This window comes from Eptatretus burgeri, chromosome 5 (genome assembly GCF_056783735.1).
Source record: "Eptatretus burgeri isolate ZD-2024b chromosome 5, Ebu_testis_v1, whole genome shotgun sequence".
Lineage (NCBI taxonomy): Eukaryota > Metazoa > Chordata > Myxini > Myxiniformes > Myxinidae > Eptatretus > Eptatretus burgeri.
The window spans coordinates 77,001,975-77,028,319 of record NC_140965.1 but is presented as its reverse complement, the minus strand read 5'-3'; the positions used below and the strand labels follow the sequence as shown (position 1 = coordinate 77,028,319).

Here is a 26,345-nt window from a genome sequence, read left to right as displayed (position 1 = left end):
CACACACACACACACACACACACACACACACACACACACAGACACAGACACAGACACAGACACAGACACAGACACAGACACAGACAGAGACACAGACACAGACACAGACACAGACACACACACACACACACTGGATTTGTGTACTGTTGGACCCTGCTATTTCGTGGGGGATATGTTCCTGGAAAATGCCACAAATGTCAAATCCGTGACTATCAATGGGAAAAAGGGGAGTGGATAGGTTCCTGGCAATTCATGATTCATAAAGGAAAATCAAAAATCCCATGAAAAACTGCGAAACTGCAAATACGCCTGCAAAACAATGTAAAAACACCCGTGAAAAACTGGGAATACGACCATGAAAAATGGCGAAAACGTGAAAAAAAAACCGCGAATACGTGAAGCACAGGACCACAAATGTAGAAGCAGGTCACATTTTATCAACCGTGAATAGTGAATCTGCGAATAGCGGGGTACGACATTTATAGATGCTTAAAAAAAACCTTTAAAAAACTACTGAACCAAATCCAACCATTGACATGTCGCCAAAGTGTATCCCAAGTATGGTTTATCTCTGGGTCGCATATCTGGGGGAGGGAGTTCAACGTGGGGGAAGACCCCAATTCTCTCGATGTAAATGTGTATCACATAGTGCCACCCAGTGATAGCCGGTTTAACAAATCATCGTATGTAAAGAAAGTTTCAACAACCTGATAATGTTGATTACGGTGATTACGGTGATGTTGAAATCTGAGTGAGAATAATTCGAAGTTTTCAAAAATATTTAATTTCACTCATTTTAAGCAGAGGTCATTCAATTGCAAGGAAGCCTTGTGATCGGCTAGGACTTTGACCAATCATTGATGTGAACTGTCCCCAACGGAACTTAAGGGTGTTACAGTCACACCACTCTCAATGCCTCTGATGAAGATAACTCGTTTGTTCTTGAAACGGCAGGCTTTAAATAAAGAATTTAAGTTTGAATTATTTTATTGCTCAGTGTGCTACTTCTTCCTTTTACCAATATGTGTGTGTATGTGTACATGTGTGTGGTTGGGATGATGTCTGTGCTCCAGTACCCATGCTATGCTGGTGTGGTTATACACACACACACACACACACACACACACACACACACACACACACACACACTAGCGAGGTACCTAAGCTGTGCATGGGAGGTAGCCCAGGTGCAAACAATGTGGAAACAGTGAATGCCAAACTATGAACCAATAAATTCCACATTCCTATTGCAGCTTCAGTTGAATGTCAGGCATGGACAGCCGGTTCGTGAAGCACTTTGGCAAAAAAAAACTTGCTGCCGCTGACCCGAGCAGAAGTAAGATGGGTAATATTTCAATGATGTCAATGGTGAAACTGCAATGCCAATTCCGTGAATGTCACAGGTGGAAACCCTCGCATCATTTCCTGATTTGTCCTTTAAACTCAATCTCTCAATATTTTCATTTCAAACAGCATCATTTCCAATTACAACTTAATATTACACCATTAATATAACAAAATACAGTGTCACAAACACTCATGAGGTAAATTAAGATAAATGCTGTTCTGCCATTACATCCGGGTAAGGAGCAGTTTCATACGGATGGAAACTCAAAATCATAATTGCATTGAGGTACCATGTTTATGAAACATGCTACCCACATTAGGACATCCGCTGCGACCCCAAAAGGTTCCACAGAAGGTTTGGTGGGGCTATTCCCAAAACTGAGGGAGTAATTCGTGGATAGACAGACATACAGACAGACAGACAGACAGACAGACATACAGACACCCCTGCTTTGTAACATGTATATGTGTATATATGTAGTATGTATGTGTGTGTATATATATATATATATATATATATATATATATATATATATATATATATATATATATATATATATATATATATATATATATATATATATATTCAATCCCCTCGATAAAAAACAACTGTTAATATTTCAATCTCAAGAAGAAGTCCATGGGTTAAAGAGAAAACAAAAGTCTTGTCAATCTGGACAAACTGAAAACTATCACACACAAGTAATTATTCAAACAAAAAGTTTTTATTCCTCCCCTGATGAAGTCACCGGACGCATTGTTTTTGGCCTCTCTGTCAGTATGTACGTCCATCCATGCTAATTTTATCTGTTTGCTCTGCAACTGCTTATCCGTTTGACACAAAATTTTCACCGTAGGTGCAACATCTTGTGTAGAATGCTCTAATGATAATTATGACATCATAGGTCATGTGGTGTGGCAGCCATGTTGGAAAAAAAGGAAAAAAATTGTACCTCTGTCACTCCGAAACGTCTCCATGGAAAAAATTGAAACTTCGCACATGTCACATCCTCTCCTTGGGGAAACAAGTGTGATTTTTTTGATGGTCATAGGTGGTTTCATTATGATGTCAATTGCATACATTGAACGCTTTATTTGAGCGTCATCTCGAGGCTAAATTGTGTGGTGGAAAAAAAATGGTGGCGTCATTAGTCACGTTGTTCGGCAGCCATATGTTTTTTTTTTTTAACATAAAACCTTCAAAAATCTTCTCATAAACGGCTGAACAGATCGAGGCGAAACATTGCAGTAATGATGGCCGATCCATGAAGAACAAAAGGTTCTCCACCTATGATGCCATAGGTCACATGGTTTGGCATGAACTATCGCCAACTTAACAATGTGACACTCAAAGACTCCTATCCCCTGCCTAGAATTGACGATACCCTCGATGCCGTTTCAGGCTCTAAATGGTTTTCAACTTTGGACCTCAAGAGTGGGTATTGGCAGGTGGAGATGGACAAGACGTGGAAGGAGAAAACAGCATTTTCTACAAGGAAGGGACTGTATCAGTTCACTGTGATGCCGTTCGGTTTGTGCAATGCCCCCGCCACCTTTGAGAGATTGATGGAGCGTGTGCTGGGCAGCATGCCATGGCAATCATGCCTGGTGTACCTGGATGACATCCTGGTACACGCTAAAACATTTTCCCAGGCAATAGCTAATTTGGACCAGGTGTTTGTGCGCCTCAGGCAGGCAGGGTTGAAGTTGAGCCCGGAGAAATGTACTTTGTTCGCAAAGGAAGTGGCCTATCTCGGACACGTGATATGCCGCGACGGGGTGAAAACCAACCCAGGTAAAATTACAGCAGTGGAGGAGTGGCCCGTACCCCATAACGTCAAACAGGTATGGGTTTTTTGGGGTCTCTGCTCCTACTACCGCCACTTTAAAAACAAAATCACAAAAATATTCTTCTCCAGAACAACTTGATAAATCGAGGAGAAACTTCACCTGTATGTCCCCAATTGCCTTGGGAATATCAGGGTATTCACAAATAATTAATAGGTCATATGGTCTGGCAGCCATATTGGATTGAACGAAAATAAAATAATTCTCTTGAACCGCTTCATCATTCGACATGAAACATCAAAATTATGATCTAGTACTGATGGGGAATATATGTTTTAAATTTCAACCTGATCGGATGCATGGTCTGGCAGCCAAAATTATTTTAATATTTTGAATCTGGGTACAGGGATTTAAATCAAACTTTATACAAGTATGTATAATGATGTACTAAAGTGGGCAGAGCCATATCTGGCAACGTCACGATGTCAAAGAGTGCACTTGTAGGTTTTAATGTAAACATAATCAGTAAAGGTAACGTATCACTTTCTCATTATTCGATTTAGTTACTCTTTATAAACAGTTGCCATCCTGATGAGCTTCACTTCAATCCAAGACACACCTGTGCATAGAGCTTCACTTCAATCCAAGACACACCTGTGCGTAGAGCTTCACTTCAATCCAAGACACATCTGTGCATAGAGCTTCACTTCGCTTCACACAAATTCTGATCACATTTGTAATTTTTGCCATGTTCTTATTTTTCAATTTTTTTTTTCTTTCTGTGAAAAGTAATCTCAATAAGTGACAGACAACAAAACACAGCCAGGTACCCCTCAGGTATTGACTTTATTCAGAATCATACCCACTTTTTTTTTGATTATCTTGATGTAGGATCTGCAGCAGAGGACAGTCGTATGATGAAAAATTGATTTAGTGAAATCATAGTTTTAGGCTAAAAGAGCAAGTATCTCAATAAGAAAAGATTAACAGCAATTAAATAATTATTCTGTAAATATCAACAGAAGATATAATTTTCACCAGCACACATCTAAAAAAAACAATCTCCCAATGACATCATCATTAGACTTCAAAAGGTTCTCCCCCCAAAAACCATTAAGGGATGTCCTGGAAGTGACAGCCAAGCTGTCGAATTGACTTTCATGGTTACTGAGTTTGTCATGTGTGTTACTTATCGGAATTTTACAGTGACTGATTTTTGATTTGTTGTATGATTTTTCCACACTCCAAAGCAGATGATGGCTTTGAAAAACAACAAAGACCCCATGGTGCTGCAGCCAATGTTTCTGACTCACTTCTGCAAAGTCTCAAGTTACAGCCCTGCAGGTCTCCTTCAGCATACGTTCAACACTAGTTCAGTTTTCATCAACAGTCACAATCACAGCTTCAGCGACATGCAATCAAAATCATTTTTTCCAAAAACAATGACACAACTCACCACATCAATACTGGGTAAACCACATTATTAATACCCCTGGAATTCTCATTGTAGTAAATTCACTTAAATATTGCAAACTCTGTTTGCAAGTGGGAGATAGTCATTTTCATAGAGAAAACGTTTCTACATTCACATTAAACACTGAAATTGGCATGAGGCAATATTTTTTTTTTTTGAAAAGTAAAATACTTTTAGCTTGATTGCAAAGTCTAAGCTTGGAATTGAAGTAAAGTAAACACTTTGAAGTTTGGTTCATTATTTTCTTATGCACCATGCTCTATACAGAGCATAATTTCTGCTGAAGCAATTTCTTTATTATTATTAATAATAAATTATATTATTAATAATAATATAATCCAGGATGGATTGGGTTGCCAATCCAACACAGGATAGTCGACTGAGTGTGCAGAGATTTGTAATTTGTTCAGGGTTCCGGTAATAACTCCCTTACTCTTCAAGAAGGCGACTATGCAATTTTTATCATCTCCCAACTATTGTCAGCAGATGGGATGTCCATCCGAGGGATACAATTTAATTGTCCATTTGAGGGACTGCACACACATTGACACAATTCACCACCTGCGAATGTGCATGCATGCAAAATACCAGCTTGACAGTTTATAGCTGGACTGGGATTCGTACCCAGACTAAACAGCTCAGAGTTGAGCATGCATACCTTCTAGGCTATCCTGACAGCTCTTTAGTTCTTCAGCATCGGAAATATCATGTATGACCAGTTTTAAGTCCTGTATTGCAGTCATAGCTAAGGCTGACTTAGTGTGTATTGAGATTGTTGGTTCACATTATAACTACCTTATAAGTGCTTGTGTAAATTCCATTGAAATACACAGCCTGGTATTAATGAGTTGATGTAACTGCTGTCTGTCATGCAGTCCATCACTCAATGAACAACAAGTTGAGGTAAGTTGTTCTCCCCATACATCGGTATTGACCAAAGACATCCTGGGAAATGTTGAAGTGATCTTTTCGTAGTCCATCATTGCAATAAGTTATTTTTTATACTTTGAAATAAAGACAATTTCTCCCAAACAGAAATGATCATTCTTGTATGTTACATTGAATAATTCATATGGAACATTTCACAGTATAGTTTTGAAAAAGGAGTAGATTATAGATGTGTGCTCACATGTACACACACACACACACACACACACACACACACACACACACACACACACACACACACACACACACACACACACACACACACACACACACACACACACTCAAATACAATACTGCCAGAAGTAATTTTCGTGAAACATGAAAACAATGACAATTTTTCTTTTGGCTGGAAAAAGTTGCTCATGGTTTTATTGTCACGAAAAATGTTCTTACTTAAAGAAAATATTTTCCTATTCAGAAAATTACTGTGTGTGTGTGTGTGTGTGTGTGTGTGTGTGTGTGTGTGTGTGTGTGTGTGTGTGTGTGTGTGTGTGTGTGTGTCTGTGTCACATTCTTCTGTCAGACTGCATTCACACAGCTCTCCCTAGCGTTTCAAAATGACAAGTTCACCCTGGATAAAAGGTTGCGACTGGAAGCACGAGCACGAGATCTTGTGGAAGAGGATTTCGAACAAGAAATTGAGAATATGAAATGGGCTTTGCAGGTTTGAATAAACTCGGAGAGGAACAACAATATTTCTCTCCATGTATTTTCTTATACAGATGAGAAATGTTCAAAATGGTTCTACGAACGAGGTATTTACAATAATCCAAGACACACTGGGGTTATTTTTATTATTCATTCCATAAGTGTATATTATTCGTTAGAAAAAATATTTCCTGACTCATTATTTATGCTTATGTTTTGAAAAAATCATAAAAAGCTTGTATTCTTGAACTGTTGTATCTCGTTTCGAACACTTTGAACCCCCCCCCCCCCATTTCCCTGTAATTTGAATAGTTAACTTGTCATTATCTATTAATGATGAATAAACAAGAATTGTTAAATGTTGCAGTTCCTCAATAAGGCCACACAAACATGACAGTCACATAATAATAATAATAAATAAATTTTTAAAAATAATCTATCTATAATTCCAGCAATGTGTGTGTGTGTGTGTGTGTGTGTGTGTGTGTGTGTGTGTGTGTGTGTGTGTGTGTGTGTGTGTGTGTGTGTGTGTGTGCGCGCGTCTGTGACCGCTGTTTCTCGCCAACCGCTGGTCCGATCTAATTGAAACTTGCCAGGTATATTGCTGGGGCCCTGAGTATGTGCCTTTTCAAAGTTTGATATTAATCGGACAAGTGCTTCCCAAGTTATGGCCATTTATTTACCAAACCAATGAGAAGACACGTTGTTGCGTGGGCGTGGCCGATGGGGAAGGGAAGCTCAACCACGTTCGCCATTACGGGTTACAATGTACGGACTTCCAGATCCATTACGGGTTACAGCGTACGGACTTCCGGATAATGATGACTTCGTGTATTCTAATAATTTCTCGATTTCTTATGCGCATTTATAGATAAACACAATGCCCCAAGTTCTAATCGTTTTCATATTAGACGGTGTATAAATTTCGGTAACATCAGAGTGCTGGTATGCTCCGAACCAGGAAGTAATTTTTTTCTCTCTCTTCTCTTCTCTTTTTGTTTTTCCTTGCCACGACATTGCGAAAAGGTAAAATACGTTGGCGCTAATTGAATAATTGGGTATTAAAACTAAATTGCGAATAATCGTAACTGCGAATAATATTCGAACTTCTGGGCCACACACGTACGGGCATGCGAGAGCGAAGAAACGGCCTGTGTGGTTGTTGTTTGTTGCTCGCAGTTTGAATATTTATTTATTTTTTTAGTTTTTTATTATTATTTTTTTTACGGGCACGTACTAGTAATAATAATTTGTACATGTCTCGAGATTGCCTTTTCACCCAAAGCTCGAACAATTGTTCCTCATACCATATTTAAAGAATGTTTATTGATTCAACCTTTATAACAGATTCCTCTTCTCCATCTTCAAAACTTTCCTCGATCATACCTTTCTTCATATTCTTACAGCAACTGGAGTTGCAATGCCAGGAGCAGGTGCAGCAAGAGTTGCTGCAGCAGCTACAACAGACTCTACAAGTACTCCACCGCTGCAGCCCACGGCTCTCCAGTCAGGCAGAGATGCTGGGAGCTGTTAACCAGGCCAGATACAGCACATTTATGCATTGATGATCTCGGTGTCTACATGATATTACTTTCCATGCATTTACAATCAAGAAACAGATTATATCAAACTACTACTACAATTACTACTGCTACTACTACAACTACTACACTAATGCCCCCACACCTTCTTCTAGGATCTGCTGGAGAACATTTTTGGCCCAAGCTTGGCTTGATGTTGGATTGAATGTGACAGGAATTCCAAATTTGTTCAGGGTGCTGGCGATAGCTCGCCTACTCTTCACCAAGGATACTGTGGGACCTTTAATGTTCATCAACTAACTAAAAACGATATATCGCATGATATCTCAAAATGTTATGGATGAATTCGGACTAAACTTGGTGGACAGGTTGGGGGTATGACGAGGCGAATTGATTAGATTTTCGTGAAGATCTGGTTCCTGATCCGGATATATGAGAATTTTTAATTTATAAGTGATTCGTCACCATTGACAGATAGGGCCAAAACAATATATAGCACCAATAAGGAGGCACCATGAATTTTCAAAACGTTCTAATTCGAGAAAATATCATAAAATAAAATTGCAGGAAATTATCGATTTTCTGGTGGTGGAGGTTTTGATATCTTGAAAATATTGAATACAAATTTTGCATATGTGCTGGGGGTACTCAGGGTTAGGTCATGGGCACAACCCCCCCCCCCCCCCACCAAGTGAGGAAGGGGGGGGGATGGCTTATGATTTAACCCTGGACATACAGTGGCACAGTGCAAGTGATTTACTGATCCCTGCTGGAGAGAGGGAGGATTACAAGACACGAAACAATATATTTGCCACATCCCCCCCCCCCACTCTACCCCTCAGGGAGTGGGTGTTTCTTGTCATCATAATAATAATTTATGTAGAACCTTATATTTAAACAGATCATGGAATAACACTTCAACAAGTGTTAATGTACTCAATATTCGCTTGTCAACTTCAATACCATAGAAATATAATATTTCTATGCATAAAAAAAAATGACCGTTTTTACAGCCATTTTTCCCTGCTGTGCAGGGGTTTGGCTTTTTCTTGAGGCAATGTTTTATGGCCGGATGCCCTTCCTGACACCAACCCTGGTCGCCTCTTACGACACACAGGGATATGGTACACCTATTCTAAACATGGCATACACCAGGACCAGTACACTGGCACTCATTTCGCCGACCTCGGAAGGATGACAGGCTGAGTCAACCCCCTGGTGTGTATTAATTCAAGCGAAATTCAAGCAGCCAACGGGGCTTGAACTCAGGACCCTGGGATCCCAAGCTGCCACCCTAACCACTAAGCCAACACCAGGCTTCTATGCATAATACCCTCAAAATAGTGTTGCAGAATTTAGTGATAATGAATAAATTACCCATGGACTGACTGTTGAATCAAAAATTAATTTAACCAGGACCTCCCCAACCCCCTCAACTGCCCAACCCACTCCAGATAAAACGAAAAGGACCTTTCCTAACATTCAGGGCAAACAAGCATGATCACCACAACAGCATCACTCAAAAAAAGAATAAATAATCAACAAGCAAACAAACAAATAAACCAATGTCACCCGCAGGGTGACCCGTATCTTGCCAAAAGGTGACCACATGTGACTTCTTTAAGGTCACACTGAGGTGAACAGAGCTGCTATCCACCAGGAGGCGACTCCTTGAAGAATATCTGCCTACGAGAGATTCCAATGAGAATCGTTCTACAGAGTAACCATGAAAAATGTGCGTTTGTCTCATGACATCACCAAATGACGTCATAATGTCTCAAGCTTGACATATCTAGAAAGCACTCATTGAGATGTTCAATTTGAGGTACTACACGATATGGTTCCTAAAACTTGAAAATTTGACCTTGGGGTCAAATATGTTTGACCTGAGGTGCTAACCATGAAGGTCAAGGCCAATCACTACCAAAAATTAATCAGCTGAGCGCCAGGCCATGAACTATATTCCCATGAAGTTTGAAGACGATCCGATCAAAATTACTCAAAAAATAAGGGTTTAGTCGACTCCCCTGATTTGTGACAAAGTGACCTTGACCTTTGACCTTGACCTTCAAAATTTTATGCGCTGAAACACACCTCTATAGGCCTCTGATATGCGAAGTTACAAAAATTTCCAATGATAACTGTGCTCTGCAGAGTGATTTATACGTGATTACAGACAAAACAAAAAACAAAAAAAAACATATGAAGGTCAAGGCCAATCGCCACCAAAAATTAAGCAGCTGAGCGCCAGACCATGAACTATATTCCCATGAAGTTTGAAGACGATCCGATCAAAATTACTCAAAAAATAAGGGTTTCGTCGACTCCCCTGATTTGCGACAAAGTGACCTTGACCTTTGACCTTGACCTTCAAAATTGTATATGCTGAAAAGGACCTCGATAGGCCTCTGATATGCGAAGTTACAAAAATTTCCAATGATAATACGTGAGTAGGGTGAATATACTGGTTCTAGCTCACTTTTCCCCATGTAAATGAATGGGGGATTTTCAGCGATTCCCTTTTTTTTTTCCCTAAAAATAAACCCCCTTTTTATCCGTTTTTCCCTGCTGTGCAGGGGTTTGGCTTTTTGTGAGGCAATGTTTTATGGTCGGATATCCTTCCTGGACGCCTCTTACAACACAGGGATATGGTACACCTATTCTAACCGGGGTATACACCGGCCCAGTACACTGGTACTCACTTCGCCGACCTCGGAAGGATGACAGGCTGAGTCAACCCCCTGGTGTTAATTCAGCAGCTGAGCGGGATTCGCACTCAGGACACTGGGATCCCAAGCCGCCACCCTAACCACTAAGCCAACACCAGGCTTTGTATATATATATAACCAGGCTATCCCAAGGTATATTTATTTGTCTCCCCTTTAACCTGGAGGTTGATCAGCTCACTCATTGAACCTATAAAGATTTGTTCATTCTCAAATTCCTTCAATAGTTTAATTTTCTTTGCACAATAATCCCCATCTAAAATATTGACAAACAAAACATTTGAATCTTTATATTTTTTAAGATACCCCTTTTGTGCCATTATGAAATGATAAACTTCTCTTAATGATCTCATCTGACCACCACCCGAGTTGCAAATCATTTTTGTGTATAAACCACGCCATAAAAAAGTTTTGTTTCAAATGTTTTCAGTTCATGCCGTGAAAATGAGGAAGTGTTTTTTGACACGGTCGTGCTGTGTGGTTTTAGACAGTCATGCTGTGAAAAAATAGGAACTATTCTGTGAGACAAGGTCTCGTGTTTATATTTTATCTCAGAACACGAACTGAAAACATTTGAATCAAAACCATTTTAAGTATGTTTTGTAAATGATTCATACAATCGCCCAGTTATTTTCCAAGCTGTCATTTCCTGTGGCCGCACCCAATGCTTAGGGAATTTCCTCGTCGTTGCCTTATAAGTGATTCACCAGACAAAGTTTCTGCCAGACGGGATTTTCATTTTTACAACTGAGACATGGATGATCTTTCTTCCGATGAAGGCAAAAGCTTGCTACAGAGTTGGTAAGTTTGTTTGGTTTTCTCTTTGAACGATGAAGCAAATGATTATTAATTAAATCATGATAATTCTGATATATATATATATATATATATATATATATATATATATATATATATATATATATATATTTTTTTTTTTTTTTTTCCCTGACAGGGCATTGGAAGAAATTGAGTTTACGTATCACGACGTGGTTCATGAAATTAATACTCTTATTGAAGAGATCAATGATTTTAGAAGAGAATTGAAAGACATTTTCAATGAGTGGCACGAAGTCTTATCACGTCCTCTGATCTCGAAGGAATTAAACCAATGGTAAGACACGTGTGTATGTGTGTCTGTCTTTCTACCTACCTCTCTCTGCTCTTATTGAAGAGATCAATGATTTATAATGACTGGTCTCTGATCTCGAATGAATTAAACCAATGGTGAGACACGTGTGTCTATGTGTCTATGTGTGTGTGTGTGTGTGTGTGTGTGTGTGTGTGTGTGTGTGTGTGTGTGTGTGTGTGTGTGTGTGTGTGTGTGTGTGTGTGTGTGTGTGTGTGTGTGTGTGTGTGTGTGTGTGTGTGTGTTGCTTTCCCTGTCTGTCTGTCTCTTCATCTATACCCTTGACTTATTATTTTTTTTTTTCAGCACTATCGCACAACATCAGCTGTTGAAGCAATCTTGTACAACACATGATTTTCTGGAGGTAAATATTTCTGAATTATTATTAATATCACTCTCTCTTTAGAATGTCGTCTAATGTTGGTTGCATTATTAGTTTGAACGCGGTTTTGTCAGTACACTGGAATTAATTTTATTGACCTTGAAAGGATGACAGGCTGAGTCGGCCTCCTGGTGTGTTAATTCAGTGGTCAACGAGGCTTACTCATATTACCATGTAATTATTATCCACTTTCTGTTTCAAAACAGAATATAAGAGCTGAATTTCGAAATCACAAGACATCTGGAGAAGATTGCTGGGAAAGATTATACATTCTCGCAAATGAATATTTAATATTTTCAATATTAATAAATTATATTTGTTTTGTATACAATTACAAGAAGAGGATCAAAACATGAAGGGAGGGTAGGTGCGCCCCCCCAATGACCCATCACCCCCTCATCCCATCCCTCCCCTCCCCATGTGTGTGTGTGGGGGAGGGGGGGGGGGGGGATGAGGGAGGGGGTGGGTGAAAGGTGGGGGCGCAGAGGGGGGAGGAGGGGGGTGGGGCTTGTGTGGGCAGGGGTTTATGTGGGTGGAGCTTATGTGGGAGGGGCGAATGTGGATGAGGTTTGTGTGGATCAATGGATGGGTGGAGAGATGGGTGGAGAGATGGGTGGATGGGTGGATGAATGGAGCTTGTGTGGATGGGTGGATAATTTTTTAATTAAATAAACATGTTGTGTGTGGGGGAACTAATTAATGAATCACTAATTATGTGAATATGGGTGGAGCTTGTGTGTGTGTGGAGCTTGTGTGGAGCTTGTGTGGAGCTTGTGTGGAGCTTGTGTGGAGCTTGTGTGGGGTTTGTGTGTGGTGGGGTTTGTGTGGGGTTTGTGTGGGTGGGGCTTGTGTGGGTGGGAGTCAAAAAGGGGCGGAGTCAAAAAATTTCAATTTATTGGAGCTTGTGTGGGGTTTGTGTGTGGTGGGGTTTGTGTGGGGCTTGTGTGGGCGGGGTTTGTGTGGAGCTTGTGTGGGGTTTGTGTGTGGTGGGGTTTGTGTGGGGTTTGTGTGGGTGGGGCTTGTGTGGGTGGAGTCAAAAAGGGGCGGAGTCAAAAAATTTCAATTTATTGGAGCTTGTGTGGGGTTTGTGTGTGGTGGGGTTTGTGTGGGGCTTGTGTGGGTGGGGTTTGTGTGGGTGGGGCTTGTCTGGGTGGAGCCAAAAGGGGCGGAGTCAAAAAATTTCAATTTATCTTTGTCTTTTGTAATTCCTGTGAATAAAATGAACCTAAAATCTCTTCCCCTTCCAAATCATATATCTTATAAGTCCAAGGAACCGTATCTATTACATCAACAATTTTAAAAAGCTCGTTGGTCCATCTTTTCGTATAACCTTTTTCAAAATGAGATTTCCACCTATATATTCTTACGATATCACCAACTTTGAACTTAGGTTTTCTGACATTAATCTCTTTTTCATATTTTAATTTTGTAAATGTTTCTGATGGTTTCATATTTGTTGCCGTGTGAATCGTGTCATTATACTTATCCACAATATCCTGAATAAAAGATGACCATTGTTGTGAACTGAGTTGTGTGAATTTTTTATATAGTCTCTCTTTTAAGGTACGATTAAAACGTTCAACAACAACTGCCTTCCCTTCATTAAAGGTACTGTATAATGTAATACTGTTATTTTTTAGAAAATTCATAGATGTCTTGTTATAAAACTCTCTACCCTCATCAGTCCACAATTTTTTAGGTTTTCTCTTACTTTTATTAAATATCTGTTGAAAAGCTAACATAAGAGTATTACCTGTTTTGTTTTTTAAAGGGACAACCCACACATATCTACTCCTCAAATCAATAACGGTTAAAGCATACTTGTACCCCTTATCATTATTGAGTTCAATCAAATCAGCAGACCAGATATAATCTACTTCCTTGGAATAAACTTTCCTTCTCTGAAACTTTGTGAATATTGGTTTATGTAATTCATCAGCTAATTGCTCTTCAGTCTTAATGGCATCATTAGAGCTTACAAGTTTTTTGAATTTCCAAGTCCAAGTTTCAATTTAGCACTGATCATCTTCTTCACAATGAACCGATCAACTTTTTCTCTCAAGGTTGGATTTTGTATCAGAGACAAATTATACAACATTTCTCTATCGGCTTCATGCTTTTCTTCCAACGTTGTGGTATTCCCATAATCAATATCGTGTCTCATGCACACTTCATCAACTCTATTGATAGGCTGACTCCAGGATTTAGGATTGTCTGCCTCATCTAATCTTTTATCCAAGTTTGTGCCTGGACCACAGAAAGAATACCCTGGAAGATGTAATTCCCCTGGTATTCCAGTAGTTGTAAATTTACTTCCTGATAAAAACTTTTGTATATCTCCTCCGAGTTTGTGTTTGGAGATAAATTGATTTTTTTTTTGAACCACACACCGAACATATACCTTTTTGGATAACCCTGTTATTTTTTACTTTTAATATATGAAATATTTTTAGTATTAGTTTTCTTTTTACATTTGAGACAATAACTCATTTATTTATGTGAAAAAGTCCTGCAGAGTGCAAAAACCTTTTTAGTTTCCAACATGCACATTTGAATCTTAATTTTTAAAACATAAAGAATCCTAAGAAATGCCTTCACTCTCTCCTCCATTTATTTAAGAAAAAACTTGAATTAAAATGAATAGCTTGACGATGTCAATAGTCTTGAAGAAAATATTGCAAATAGACTTGTCAATTCTTTGTTTTCCTCCTCGGTGGGTTGAGTTATTTTCTGTAATACCACCAATCTTTTTTGAATCTCACTGGTTTCCATATTTTGATATTTATTTTGTCTCGCTCTTTCCTCCCTCTCCTCCCTCTCTCTCTTCTCTTTTTCCTCCTTCTCTTTCTTCTCCCTCTCCTCCCTCTCTCTCTCTTCTCTTTTTCCTCCTTCTCTTTCTTCTCCCTCTCCTCCCTCTCTCTCTTCTCTTTTTCCTCCTTCTCTTTCTTCTCCCTCTCCTCCTTCTCTCTCTTCTCTCTTTCCTCCTTCTCTTTCTTCTCCCTCTCCTCCTTCTCCTTTTCCTCCTCTTCCCTCTCTTCTTCAACTCCTTCCTCATCCCTTACTATCCTTGAATCGTTTACACCCCATAGAATATTATACATATATTCATCAGGATTTCTTGTTATTCCTGCATCGAAAATAATTCTTTTTACAACAGGAAACCAATAAAATTTCTTTTGAATTTCTAAAAGAGCCTTACCTTTTCTTAACTTTATAATTTTTTCATTATTTAACATTCTAATTAAATCTAAAGTTGTCAGTTTATCAACATCAGCATAATGCCAATCTTTTATTGAAAATACCTCATTCTTATGTTGTAGAACATATTTATTAAAATACCGAATACCCTTTTCTTGAAGGTATGCTTGGACACAGAAATGATAATTTTCTTGAAGCCTTCTTGCTGTCATTTATGTATTAGAAATATATGTTAGAATAATATTATGGCACGAAACACCTCCGCATCTTCCCATAGTTATATCATTTTGTATTTCCTTACTTATTATATATAATCCTGTTTTTTCTGTTTTCATGAGATAAACAAGGGCAAAACCATTATTATATTTACCCTTATTAAATTCTTTTATTTGTTGTTTACTAATCGTGGACCCACAAAACTCATTCTCGATACCAAGTGGATAATATTCTTCCTTACGAGACTGATTTAATTGTTCCAGGTCTTCGAGGTTAATTTTAAATGACCAATTATACCCTAAATCATTCATATCATACCCCCATTGTTCTATTCTCATACAAACGATACGCCCTTCTTTATAAAAATTTATTTTAATTCGAACTGTGAATTCTGTATGACCTGGAGATAATATCAACACTTCTGTATCTTTGGAATACACAGCCGTTTTATTTAAGGATATATATTGTGATAAATCGCTTAATCTCACCAAGTCATTCGCGTCAGTCGGGCTTGGATAATTTTTTAATTTAAAAGCATTTTTCATGTTAATATTTTTGGTTATATTATATTTATGTCGTTCAGCCTGTGCCTTTGTGTAATAATTTGATAAATCAATATCCAGTTCTTGAGATACACCAAAGATAGAACCATCTTTACCAACATAAGTCATTTATATTAGATTAAAAATTAATATCATAAAATTTTTTATTTTTGTTGAGTTGAAATAACACATATAGACATAATTGACCACAACACTTGGAATTTAATTCTTGGACTTGAAATGTTTGATAAACACCATTCTGTAAGAATTTTATAACTTCAACAGGTGGTGGAAGGCCAAAACTATCAAAATAATATTTGTCTTGACTTTTAAAAATACAAACCCAATGAGAACCGTTCCCATTATTATCTTCTAAGTTCATAATAATATTCTTTGTATGTTTCGGCACATTTGTTAATTCATCTCTCATACAAATAACCACATTATGAATTTTTAATTTCTTACAATATTTGACAAGTTGTAAATTTGATGTTGTATTCTTTCCAAATTTTTCCAACCACTCATCAATGCTCATTTATTTATTAGAAAGATATAATCCATTACCTCTTTTCGTTAATTTTACACCTGCTTGTGCAATAGAAGAAAGCATATCTCCAACTAACAATCTCGCTTTATCAGGCAGACCTTCAAGTTTTTCAGCAAAATCTACAATTACGCCACTTCCACTAATTTGTTTCTCCAACTCTTTGTTATGTCTTTCCAATTCTTTTTGAGCCTGGAGTTGAGCCTTCCTTTCGTTGGCAGTTTTCACCGCTGTTGAAATACCACCCGTCAATGCTCCAACCGCACTTAAACCAGCAAATAAAGGAATTAGAAATGGGAGAAATCCTCCACTCGTCTCTCTTATTGAATATTTTTTCAACATTGGTTTTGTCATTTTAATTTTAAGTGAGCCAGTGTCATTCAAGATTTTAACCTGTTCTCTTGTGAGCAAAACATCAATTCTTACTGCTCCTTTTCTCTGAATTGTATTAACGTTAATCGTGCAAGGCTTTTGATTTTGAACACAAGATGATAGTTTATGAAGATTGATTTGATTAACATATACCCCAGTTGGTACTTTGCCACTCATTTATTTAACAAAAAATTATGTGAGACTAATCATCACACCATTATCTGTATTAATCTGCAATTCTGTTTCTTCCAAAAGCAAACAATATGTATCAACTTCTTCACTCTCTCCTCTTTCAATGTATAGGGAAGTATCCACTCGATTAGACTTTATAGTTTCCTTTTGCGCACTCAGGTCAAACGCATAGATTGTATACAAACTTTTAAATGCTGTCATATCCAAAATAGGTTCTTTATTTCCATTACTTTCACACACCTTTTGGTAAGACTTGTATGCTTCAGCAAAATCATTTTTTTCCCAATTAATTTCCAATCTATCTCGTGGATAAAATGTTCCATCTAGAGAAACGCGAAGTTGTTTCACCTTAGCATTATCACTCAATGCATTATTCTTATCAGTCGCAGTATCACCATCTGGCTTTTTAAAAATGATCCACAGATATCGTGGCTTTCCTTCCAGAACACCCAAATTCCACGTGTAAGTAGTTTGGTTGAGTTTAACGTGTTGACATCTTCTTTTGAGGTATGATACACTGAGTGGTTTCTTTGAGTTAAGTCTTCGATTCAACATCTCTTCTGTTTTAAGATTAGGAGTATATTCACTGATATACCAACTCATCTCCTCAATTACAAATTTATTCTGTTCACCAAAAGCACTACCAACACCAAAAAGCAATCGATTTTCATTATCATTCCTCTGAAGTTGAAATCTAATTTTAAGACCATACAGAACTTTATCATGATCACAAAATCCAAATATACCTTTAAGAGGAACTGCCACAGTAAAACTATTTTCTGTTTTTGTATCATCATTATACGCTCCTTTCCTTTGAATATATCCAGGGTCTGTGTTTGTTCCCGTTGACATATCAGGAATAAAACCTTCGACAGACCCCTTTCCCATTCTATCACTGAATGTATAGAGTGTAAATTTTATCATTTCAGATACAGCAGAGACATAATCAACCGCTTCAACTTCTTGTGTTCCAATATACAAACGCACACTATCAAACATTTTCCAGAAGAAATCATTTACAAGTGTAGCGTTTGTGTTATTCCCAGCTTTAGTGAATTTAAATTTACACAACAAGAAACTTTCGGAGAGATTCAAATAGGTTTGTTGATTATTTATTTCAAAACTTTTTGTACCATTCGTATTCCAGTCTGTTCCAGTTATTGCATTTACCTTGAAGTAATCTTCTTTTTAGTGGAGTTTGAGATAATAATAGTATCATCCAAATCATAGATACTATCAATTGCTTCCATACTTGTATTTATTTAGGAAAAAAGATGTTAAAACTTTTGAAACCCTGATCCAAGTATTTGAATTATTTTCTGTTGTTCTTGGCGGAACAACTGAGTTTTGCCTTTCTTAATTTCTTTTATTGCTTGTAATTTATGAGATTCCTTCTGAGCATCTTTTATACTCTTTACAGCACCTGCTACATTTCCCACAGCAGAAGCAGTTGAACCAATTAGATCTTTATGTTTAAGAATAGTTGAACCAATACCCATGAGAGTATCAATTATCCCATCTCCTCTAAATTGATGTCCAACACCCCTTTGTCTCTTAGGTTTATAGTATCCTCTACCAAGATACATACCTTCACCCTTGTAGTATGGGGAAAGGAACATCCCATCCCCTGTAATTATTTTATATTTTCCCAACTCGTGTTTCCTCACAATAACCATCGTATTTATTTATTGGAAAACTTCACGTAGGTGAATTCTGATGGATATAACTTCTCCATTAAAAGAAATCACACGATTATCTTGGTCGGTTATCCTAAAATTTACTCTGTGTATGGTTTTTCCTGACACAGGTAGATAAACCAAATTTTTGGGTTCCATATTGAATTTATAACCAATTGGGGTTGAGTATGCGCTGAATGAAAATATTGTATTTGTATTTTTTTCCATCATTATAAGCACCATCAATCAAATAACAGTGAATTAACACCGAATTTATTCCTGAGGATATTTGAATGACATTATCACTGTAAAACGTCCCATTAGTTTCAATCTTTTTTGAGGAGAAACCCAATAACTCTCTAAATGAATTATCAATTGTGAAATCAACCTTGTAGTTATTTTTAACTTTAATCGTTGATTTTGAAGTATGTTTTTGAATGTTTATAACAATATTTTTTGGTTCATCACCCTGTTCTTTCATAAGACGAGCAATTTCGGAAGATATTTGAGAAATCTCATATGCATCAGTTGAGACTGTTATCGTTTTGTATCCACTTCCGGGATTATAACTAAACTTGTCATTTTTATCAGTTATATTAAATAAGGTATTATAAGTTTCCATGGACAATAAAGATGCCTCATATTCTTTTGTTGTGTCAAGTTGTAGTGGGTATGGGAATGAAGATGTGTGGTCGCTTGTTGTGAAATTGAAACTCAGGATTGTGCTTCTCATCTTATTTAATATGAGATAAAATGTCTTTATATTGAGATTTATTAATTATTTTCATGTTCATCAACTGGTCTAAAATGGCTGATGCTTCATTAAAACAATTGTTATTTCCAGCCTTCTTACTGCCTAACAACAACAACAGTCTATTAACTAATTGCGATGGGTCATTTGGAAGAAAACTAACACCTGAACCAAGGATACTTAAAGCCTGAATAATGTGTTTCTCCTTCTCATTCTTCCTACTTTTACCAGAAAGAATAACCTTATAATTTAGAGTGTTCAGCAGATCAATATATACTCTATCATCATTATTTTCCATATCCAATGGTTTATCAATATACTTTGATTCATCCCTCACAGTTGAACCTTGTCTTCCATCTTTTGTGAGAAGAAACATTAATCTCGGAGTTAGTTTAACAGGGGGTTGAGCAGAACCCAAGAACCTTAATTCATCATTAAATATCAATACCTTTTCTTGAACAAGATGAAATATTGCTGGTTGTTCTGTTGGAATGAGTCCTGCTTTGGTTTTTGAATCCGCTGAATATTCATTGTTTTGAACAGCATTCACAATATAATCAGGGGGTTGATTAATCTCTTGCAGTTGTTGAAATAATTCTTCATCATGATATTCCAATTCTGCAATATGCTCTAATTCTTCCTCCGTCATTTGACTGAAATCTTTTAACATTTGTAGCTTTCTGGGAGTATATTCTACTGTGGGAACTGTGGAAACATCTTTCATTTTTTCTTGGGAAGTTTTTAAAAGTGGTTTAAAAAATTTCTCTTGTTTTCTTTCAAATGCTTCTTCGCCCGTTAGTTTCTGTCTGCGTTTCTTCTTTATGTCTTCCTGTTGTTTTACAACTTTTGAAACCAACTCTTGATGTTCGTTAAATCTTCTTGCTCTTTCTTTTACATCCATTTATTTATTGTAAAATATCATTTAATGAATTGTAAAGATCAACAGGGAAATTTTCATTTTCTTCATCATTCAAGTAGATGTGTTCAAATAAATCCTTTTCTTTAAATATTTCATCAAATTCTTTATTAACATTAATGCGAGTTGTAATTTCTTCTTCACTAATACTTGCATCTCTGCTTTTCATACGTTTGCGTTGAGTTTCTTCATCAACATCAAAACCGAATGATAAAATCTTCACTCCACTCAGATGTTTAATAATTTGTCTCGTTCCTTCTGGATTAGTTTCTAATATCCCAACACCACCAGATTTTAATTTCCTTAACTCACTCTTACAATGTGAATATTTTGTTGTACCAAGAGAAACCTCCTCAAACATTTGACCTTCATTCCTCAATCGCATATGTTCCTCCACTGAAATATAGTGATAATCTTCACCTTTTACTTCTCCAGGTCTTATTGCTCTAGTTGTTGTTGATACAATGCGTATCACGGGGTGTTCTTTAAGTAAATTTACAATATTCTCATTTGTACTACACAAGAAAGATTTATGAAAGTTTTTTCCAGAAGCAGATTTACCCACAAGATTTATAATAATAGTTGTCATTTATATATGTAATTGTTTATAAAACAAAAAATATATCCCTTAATATCTCATCTTGTTTCACAACAATATATTTATATTTTTCAGTCGTGTGCTTCATGTAATCCTCAAATTTCTTTTTACTACATAATGTAGAACAATTATCTCTCCAAAAATTATTGATATCTATTGAATTTAACTTGAATAAAATAAAAGTATTAGCATTGTTTCTGATGGAACGACGAGGAAGTTGAAAGTACGATTGACTAAGATAAATACAATTACAAGAAGAATGTCTCCCTCTTGTGTAGTAGCTGTCCATTACCGTTTGGTTTCTCTCATTAACACAATCATCAAAGATAACGAGGTTCTTTTTTGATTTATCCAAATCTTGGGGAGACGGTATATCATCCGTATTATCACTAAGAATACAAGTTATAGGATTTGATTTTTTTACATCTCTGTGTATCACAAAATAGTTGAATTATATCTTCAATGTTATAATCATTTAGGTTTTTTTGGCGTTTAAATAAACCGATTATATCTTCTTTTTGAAGACCAGCATTAAAACCTTGTGAGAGTAGTTGATACTCTGGTTGAAAACTCGACTTTGTGAAAATTATTAAATTATCATAATCTAAAAAGTTGGGAGTGAGGAGCATTTTTAAAAGTAAGCAGGTTTTTCCACATCCACTTGAACCAACTATGAGACATCTTAATGAATTTGGGAGATTTTTATGGTTGTTAAATTTTATCTTATTTTCCCAAATAGGTAAAAAATCATTCATTTATATATTTGAAAAACAGGTTATTTAATTTATTATTGGCTTTTTTAGAAACTCTATATTTTATCCTAAGTTCAGGTTTAATTTCAAGATAATCCATTATTTTATTTATACAATATCTTGTGTTGATATTTCCCTGAAAATTACATCCATGAATAATATACAACAACAATCTTTTGAACATTTCTCTTATACGTTCAGTTTCTTCCCTTGTAAGGAAAGGTGTGTTATCACCCTCATACTTTACATTCATTTCTCTAATCAATCTTGTAAAGTAATTCATTTTTGGTGTGAATCTAAAAGAATTATTTTCCTTTTTATATTTTTTATTATCATTAATTAGAAGATAATCACAGAATATACATTGTTTATAGGCTTTTGACTCTGTGTTTAATCCCCGTCTTTCACACGCAGGACAATTCTCAAATTTGTCATATGGAGAATCAGGAAAGTCTAGCATATTTATAAAGTAAAACTTTTACTTAAACTGAAATTCATCTATACTTTCAGTTGTATATTACCATCGATATCGATATACTTTTTTCATTATCAGATTCAACGACAACATTTTTTATATTAAAGGTAATTTTAAAATGATCGTTAATTACTATTGAACTAAATGTCATTTCACCTGATATATTAACATCCTTTATTTCATCAGGATTTACATCTTTAGGGTTGTTGAAAAAATACAAATTTCTCCTTGCATATTACAGATGGTCTTATCTTTTCTTTCTAAAGCTTCATCCATAAGGTTTTTGTTTTTTGATACTTTTTCTTGTTTCATTGCTTTTTCTAGTTTTGAATATATTACTAGAAGGAGAGGAGAAACTTTTGTTAGAGATACTTTAATTGATGTTCTACCAGGTATACTAAAAGCCCTTCCACTGAAGGAAATTGAAGAACTCATATTATTTACCATAATAGTTTTTATCCAATAGTTGTTATATTTATCTTTGTTCAATTTTACATCCTTGACATATTTCTCAGTATCTTTAACAAATGAAGAGATTGATTGAAACTTGTCTTTTGTGTCTTGAAACATTGTATTTATTAAGTGAAAAAGTTGGAGGATAAAATGGTTTTAAGCACAGATTCACCTGTAAAACAAACGAAATTTTCATCAAGAAAATTTTAGTTTAAGCAAAGATTTATTATATAAATATGGTGAATACAACATACTGCGATGTTTGTAATCACGAATATAAACATTATAGAAAACACCTCCGAACCAACAAACACACATTTAATCTGTTTCATAAAATATCTCCTCTTGAGTTGGAAAGAAAACATTGTGATATCTGTTCAAAGGATGTTTTGAAGAGTAGTTATAATAAACATCTTCAATCACAAAAACACAAGAAAAATGAGTTTAAAGTAAAGGGAGACTATTATATTGAAAACACTGATGGGGCATTTAAAGGGCATATAAAAAATAAGGATTTTTCAATTTGGAGAACCCGGTCCATCATCAATAGCTGAATCAATTGAAATAGTGAAACCCGATGTTGAAAAATTTATTAAAAAGACATTAAAAGAAATGAAAACTTTAAAGTTTTATATGGGGAGTGAAAATGAATATGAAAAGACAAGATGAAGAACAAACTCCTTATATGAGAACAGATCTTCATTTTATAACATCATTTCAAGATTTTTTGAATAGTGGGGTTTATGAAGAACTATCAAGACAAGAGGAGGATGTTGATAATACAGTGGTAGGAAGTGGATTCAATATTAAAAAAATCATCTTTTTAGATATACACATTCTAAAATCAAACCCTCTTAAAGCTTCTTCTTATATTGAATTACCAAAAGAAATAAAACTAAAGAAGGCAGTTGTTAATATTAAGAACAATGATAATAAATGTTTTCTCTGGTCTGTTCTTGCTCACTTACATCCACCAAAATGTAATTCAGAAAGAGTAAAACAATATATGAAATATGAGAATACCTTAGACATTAAAGATTTTAAATTCCCAATGCCACTAACAGATATTCCTAAATTTGAGAAAAAGAATAATCTTTCTATTAATGTATATGGATTAACGGATACAAACAAAGTTCAAATATTAAAAATTTCAAACAACTATAAAAATTAAGAAACACACATTGATCTTTATATTTTAGTGTTGGAAAGAATTCACATTACACATACATCAATAATCTATCAAGATTAATCTCTTCTCAGGTATTCAGAACAGCAAACAAAATATATCCTTGTAAGCGATGTCTTAATTCATTTCATACAAAAGAACGATTAGAACAACATTCAAAATATTGTAGTAATCATAAATCAGCTGTAATTACAATGCCTAAACCTGGTGAAAAGATTTCTTTTGAAGATTATAATAAATCTATCATGCACCCATTTGTGATATACGCTGATTTTGAGTGTATCCTTAAAAAGATTAATACTGCTTCTCCTAATCCAAAAGAATCATATACAAATAAATATCAAAAACATATTCCTTGTGGTTTCTGTTATTTTATCAAATCATCTGTTGGAGAAAAGTATAACAAACTTGAACATTATCGTGGAAAAAAAGCTTCACAAGAGTTTGTAAAACGATTAGAAAAGGATTGTATAAGACTCACTAAATTAATGAAAGAAACAAATGAACCGATGAAATTAACCAAAGAAGAAAAATTAGAATTTAGAAAGAACAATATCTGTCATATTTGTGAGGGGGAAATTAAGGAGTCTAAAGTTAGGGATCATTGTCATCTTACTGGTAAATATATAGAGGTCCCGCTCATTCCTGTTGTAATCTTAATTATAAATTACCTTCTTTTATTCCAGTCTTTCTTCACAACAGCGCCAACTATGATACACATCTATTTATAAATGAACTTTCAAAAACACCAGGGAATATTTCTGCCATAACAAACACAAGTCAAAAGTATATTTCATTTACAAAAATGATATTCACGAAACCTATAACTCGTATTCGGTTTCTTGATTCTTACAAGTTTATGGGAACACCACTAGCCTACCTCGCATCAAATCTAAGCTCCACGGACTCTTTTCCAAATCTTAATTCATTCTTTCCAAAAGAGGAAATTCTCACTAAAGAGGAAATTCAGATTAAAGAGAGAATTCAAAGTAAAGAGGAAACTCTAATTAATGAAGAAATTCTAACTGAAGATGAAATTCTAATTATAAAGAAAATTCGAACAATGAATGAAATTCTAACTAAAGAGGAAATTCTGATTAAAGATGAAATTCTGATTAAAGAAGGAATTCTTACGAGAGAGGAAATTCAAACAAGGAATGAAATTCAAAGTAAAGAGAAAATTCTTACAAGTAAGGGAATTTATCCTTATGATTATATGGATTCATTTATGAGATTTAAAGAAACACAACTTCCATCAAAAGAAAGTTTCTATAATAACCTTTATGAATAAGAGATAAGTGATAAGGAATATAAACATGCACAAGAAATATGGAAATTATTTAAGATAAAGAACCTTGGAGAATATCACGATTTATATCTAAAAACAGATGTTTTATTGTTAGCTGATGTGTTTGAAGCTTTTGGATCACTCTGTCATAATAAAAATTGTTATGGATTAGATCCTGCCCACTATTTCACAGCTCCTGGTTTAGCTTGGAGTGCAATGTTGAAAATGACAAAACAAGATATAGATTTAATCAGTGATGTTGATATGCTTTTGATGATTGAGAAGTCCAAGAGAGGTGGAATATCACAAGTATGTTCAAAAAGATATGCTAAAGCAAATAATAAATATCTTCCAAATTATGATAGTGAAAAAGATAGTAATTATTTGATGTATTTTGATGCTAATAATTTGTATGGATGGGCAATGTCTCAATCTCTGACTTATGGTAAATTAGAGTGGGTGGAAGAAAAGGATTATGAAAAGGCTTTGATGAATATTGTTATTTCTTCTCAAGAGGAATTGAATGACGAAGAAGAAGGTTATTATTTTGAAGTTGATTTGAGGTACCCGAGTGTTCTTCATAATAAGCATAAAGATCTTCCTTTTGCATGTGAGAAAGAAACCCCAAAGAAAGAATGGTTAAGTGATTATCATAAAAGTTTTAATATTAAAGGTAAATCAACAGAAAAGTTATTAACAACATTCTATGATAAAGAGGGATATGTTTTGCATCAGAGAAGCTTAAAACAGTTTTTGAGAGAAGGATTGAGAGTAGCTAAAATTCATAGAGTTTTAAAATTTAAACAAAGTCCTTGGGTGAAAAAGTATATTCAATTCAATACAGATATGAGAGCAAATACAAAAGTAAAATTTGAAGGGGATTTTTTATAAATTAATGAATAATGCTGTATTTGGAAAGACTATGGAAAATGTTAGAAACAGGCAAAACATTAGATTCACAACATCTTGGAAAGAAGCTTCGAGATTGATAAATAAACCAAGTTTTGAGAGAGAAGAGGTTTTTTCAGAGAACTTTTCTGCAATTCATATGAAAAAGGAAAGTATTGTAATGGATAAACCAATTTATATTGGAACAGCAGTTCTTGATTTATCAAAGATATTGATGTATGATTATTTGTATAATGACTTAAAGAAAGAGTATGGTGAAAATGTTTCATTGTTGTATATGGACACTGATAGTTTTAT

At 35.5% G+C, this 26,345-nt stretch overlaps 2 protein-coding genes across 2 annotated transcripts in view; one reads left to right on the top strand and one right to left on the bottom strand.

Moving 5' to 3' along the window:
* The window catches only part of LOC147026739 (uncharacterized), a 120,662-nt gene that overhangs the window by 36,883 nt on the left and 57,434 nt on the right, over positions 1–26,345 (bottom strand). Inside the window, exon 8 of the mRNA XM_085883586.1 lies at positions 7,610–7,732. Within this exon, the coding sequence (XP_085739712.1) occupies positions 7,610–7,732 (123 nt within the window). The remainder of the gene's footprint in view (positions 1–7,609; positions 7,733–26,345) is intronic.
* LOC147026740 (inositol 1,4,5-triphosphate receptor associated 1-like) lies at positions 2,014–12,147 on the top strand. Its single transcript, XM_085882503.1, has 6 exons — positions 2,014–4,479; positions 5,485–5,512; positions 6,081–6,221; positions 7,612–11,273; positions 11,425–11,583; positions 11,905–12,147. Exons 1-4 carry the CDS (start codon positions 4,364–4,366, stop codon positions 7,768–7,770), a joined length of 444 nt encoding a protein of 147 aa, XP_085738629.1. The 5' UTR covers positions 2,014–4,363; the 3' UTR covers positions 7,771–11,273; positions 11,425–11,583; positions 11,905–12,147.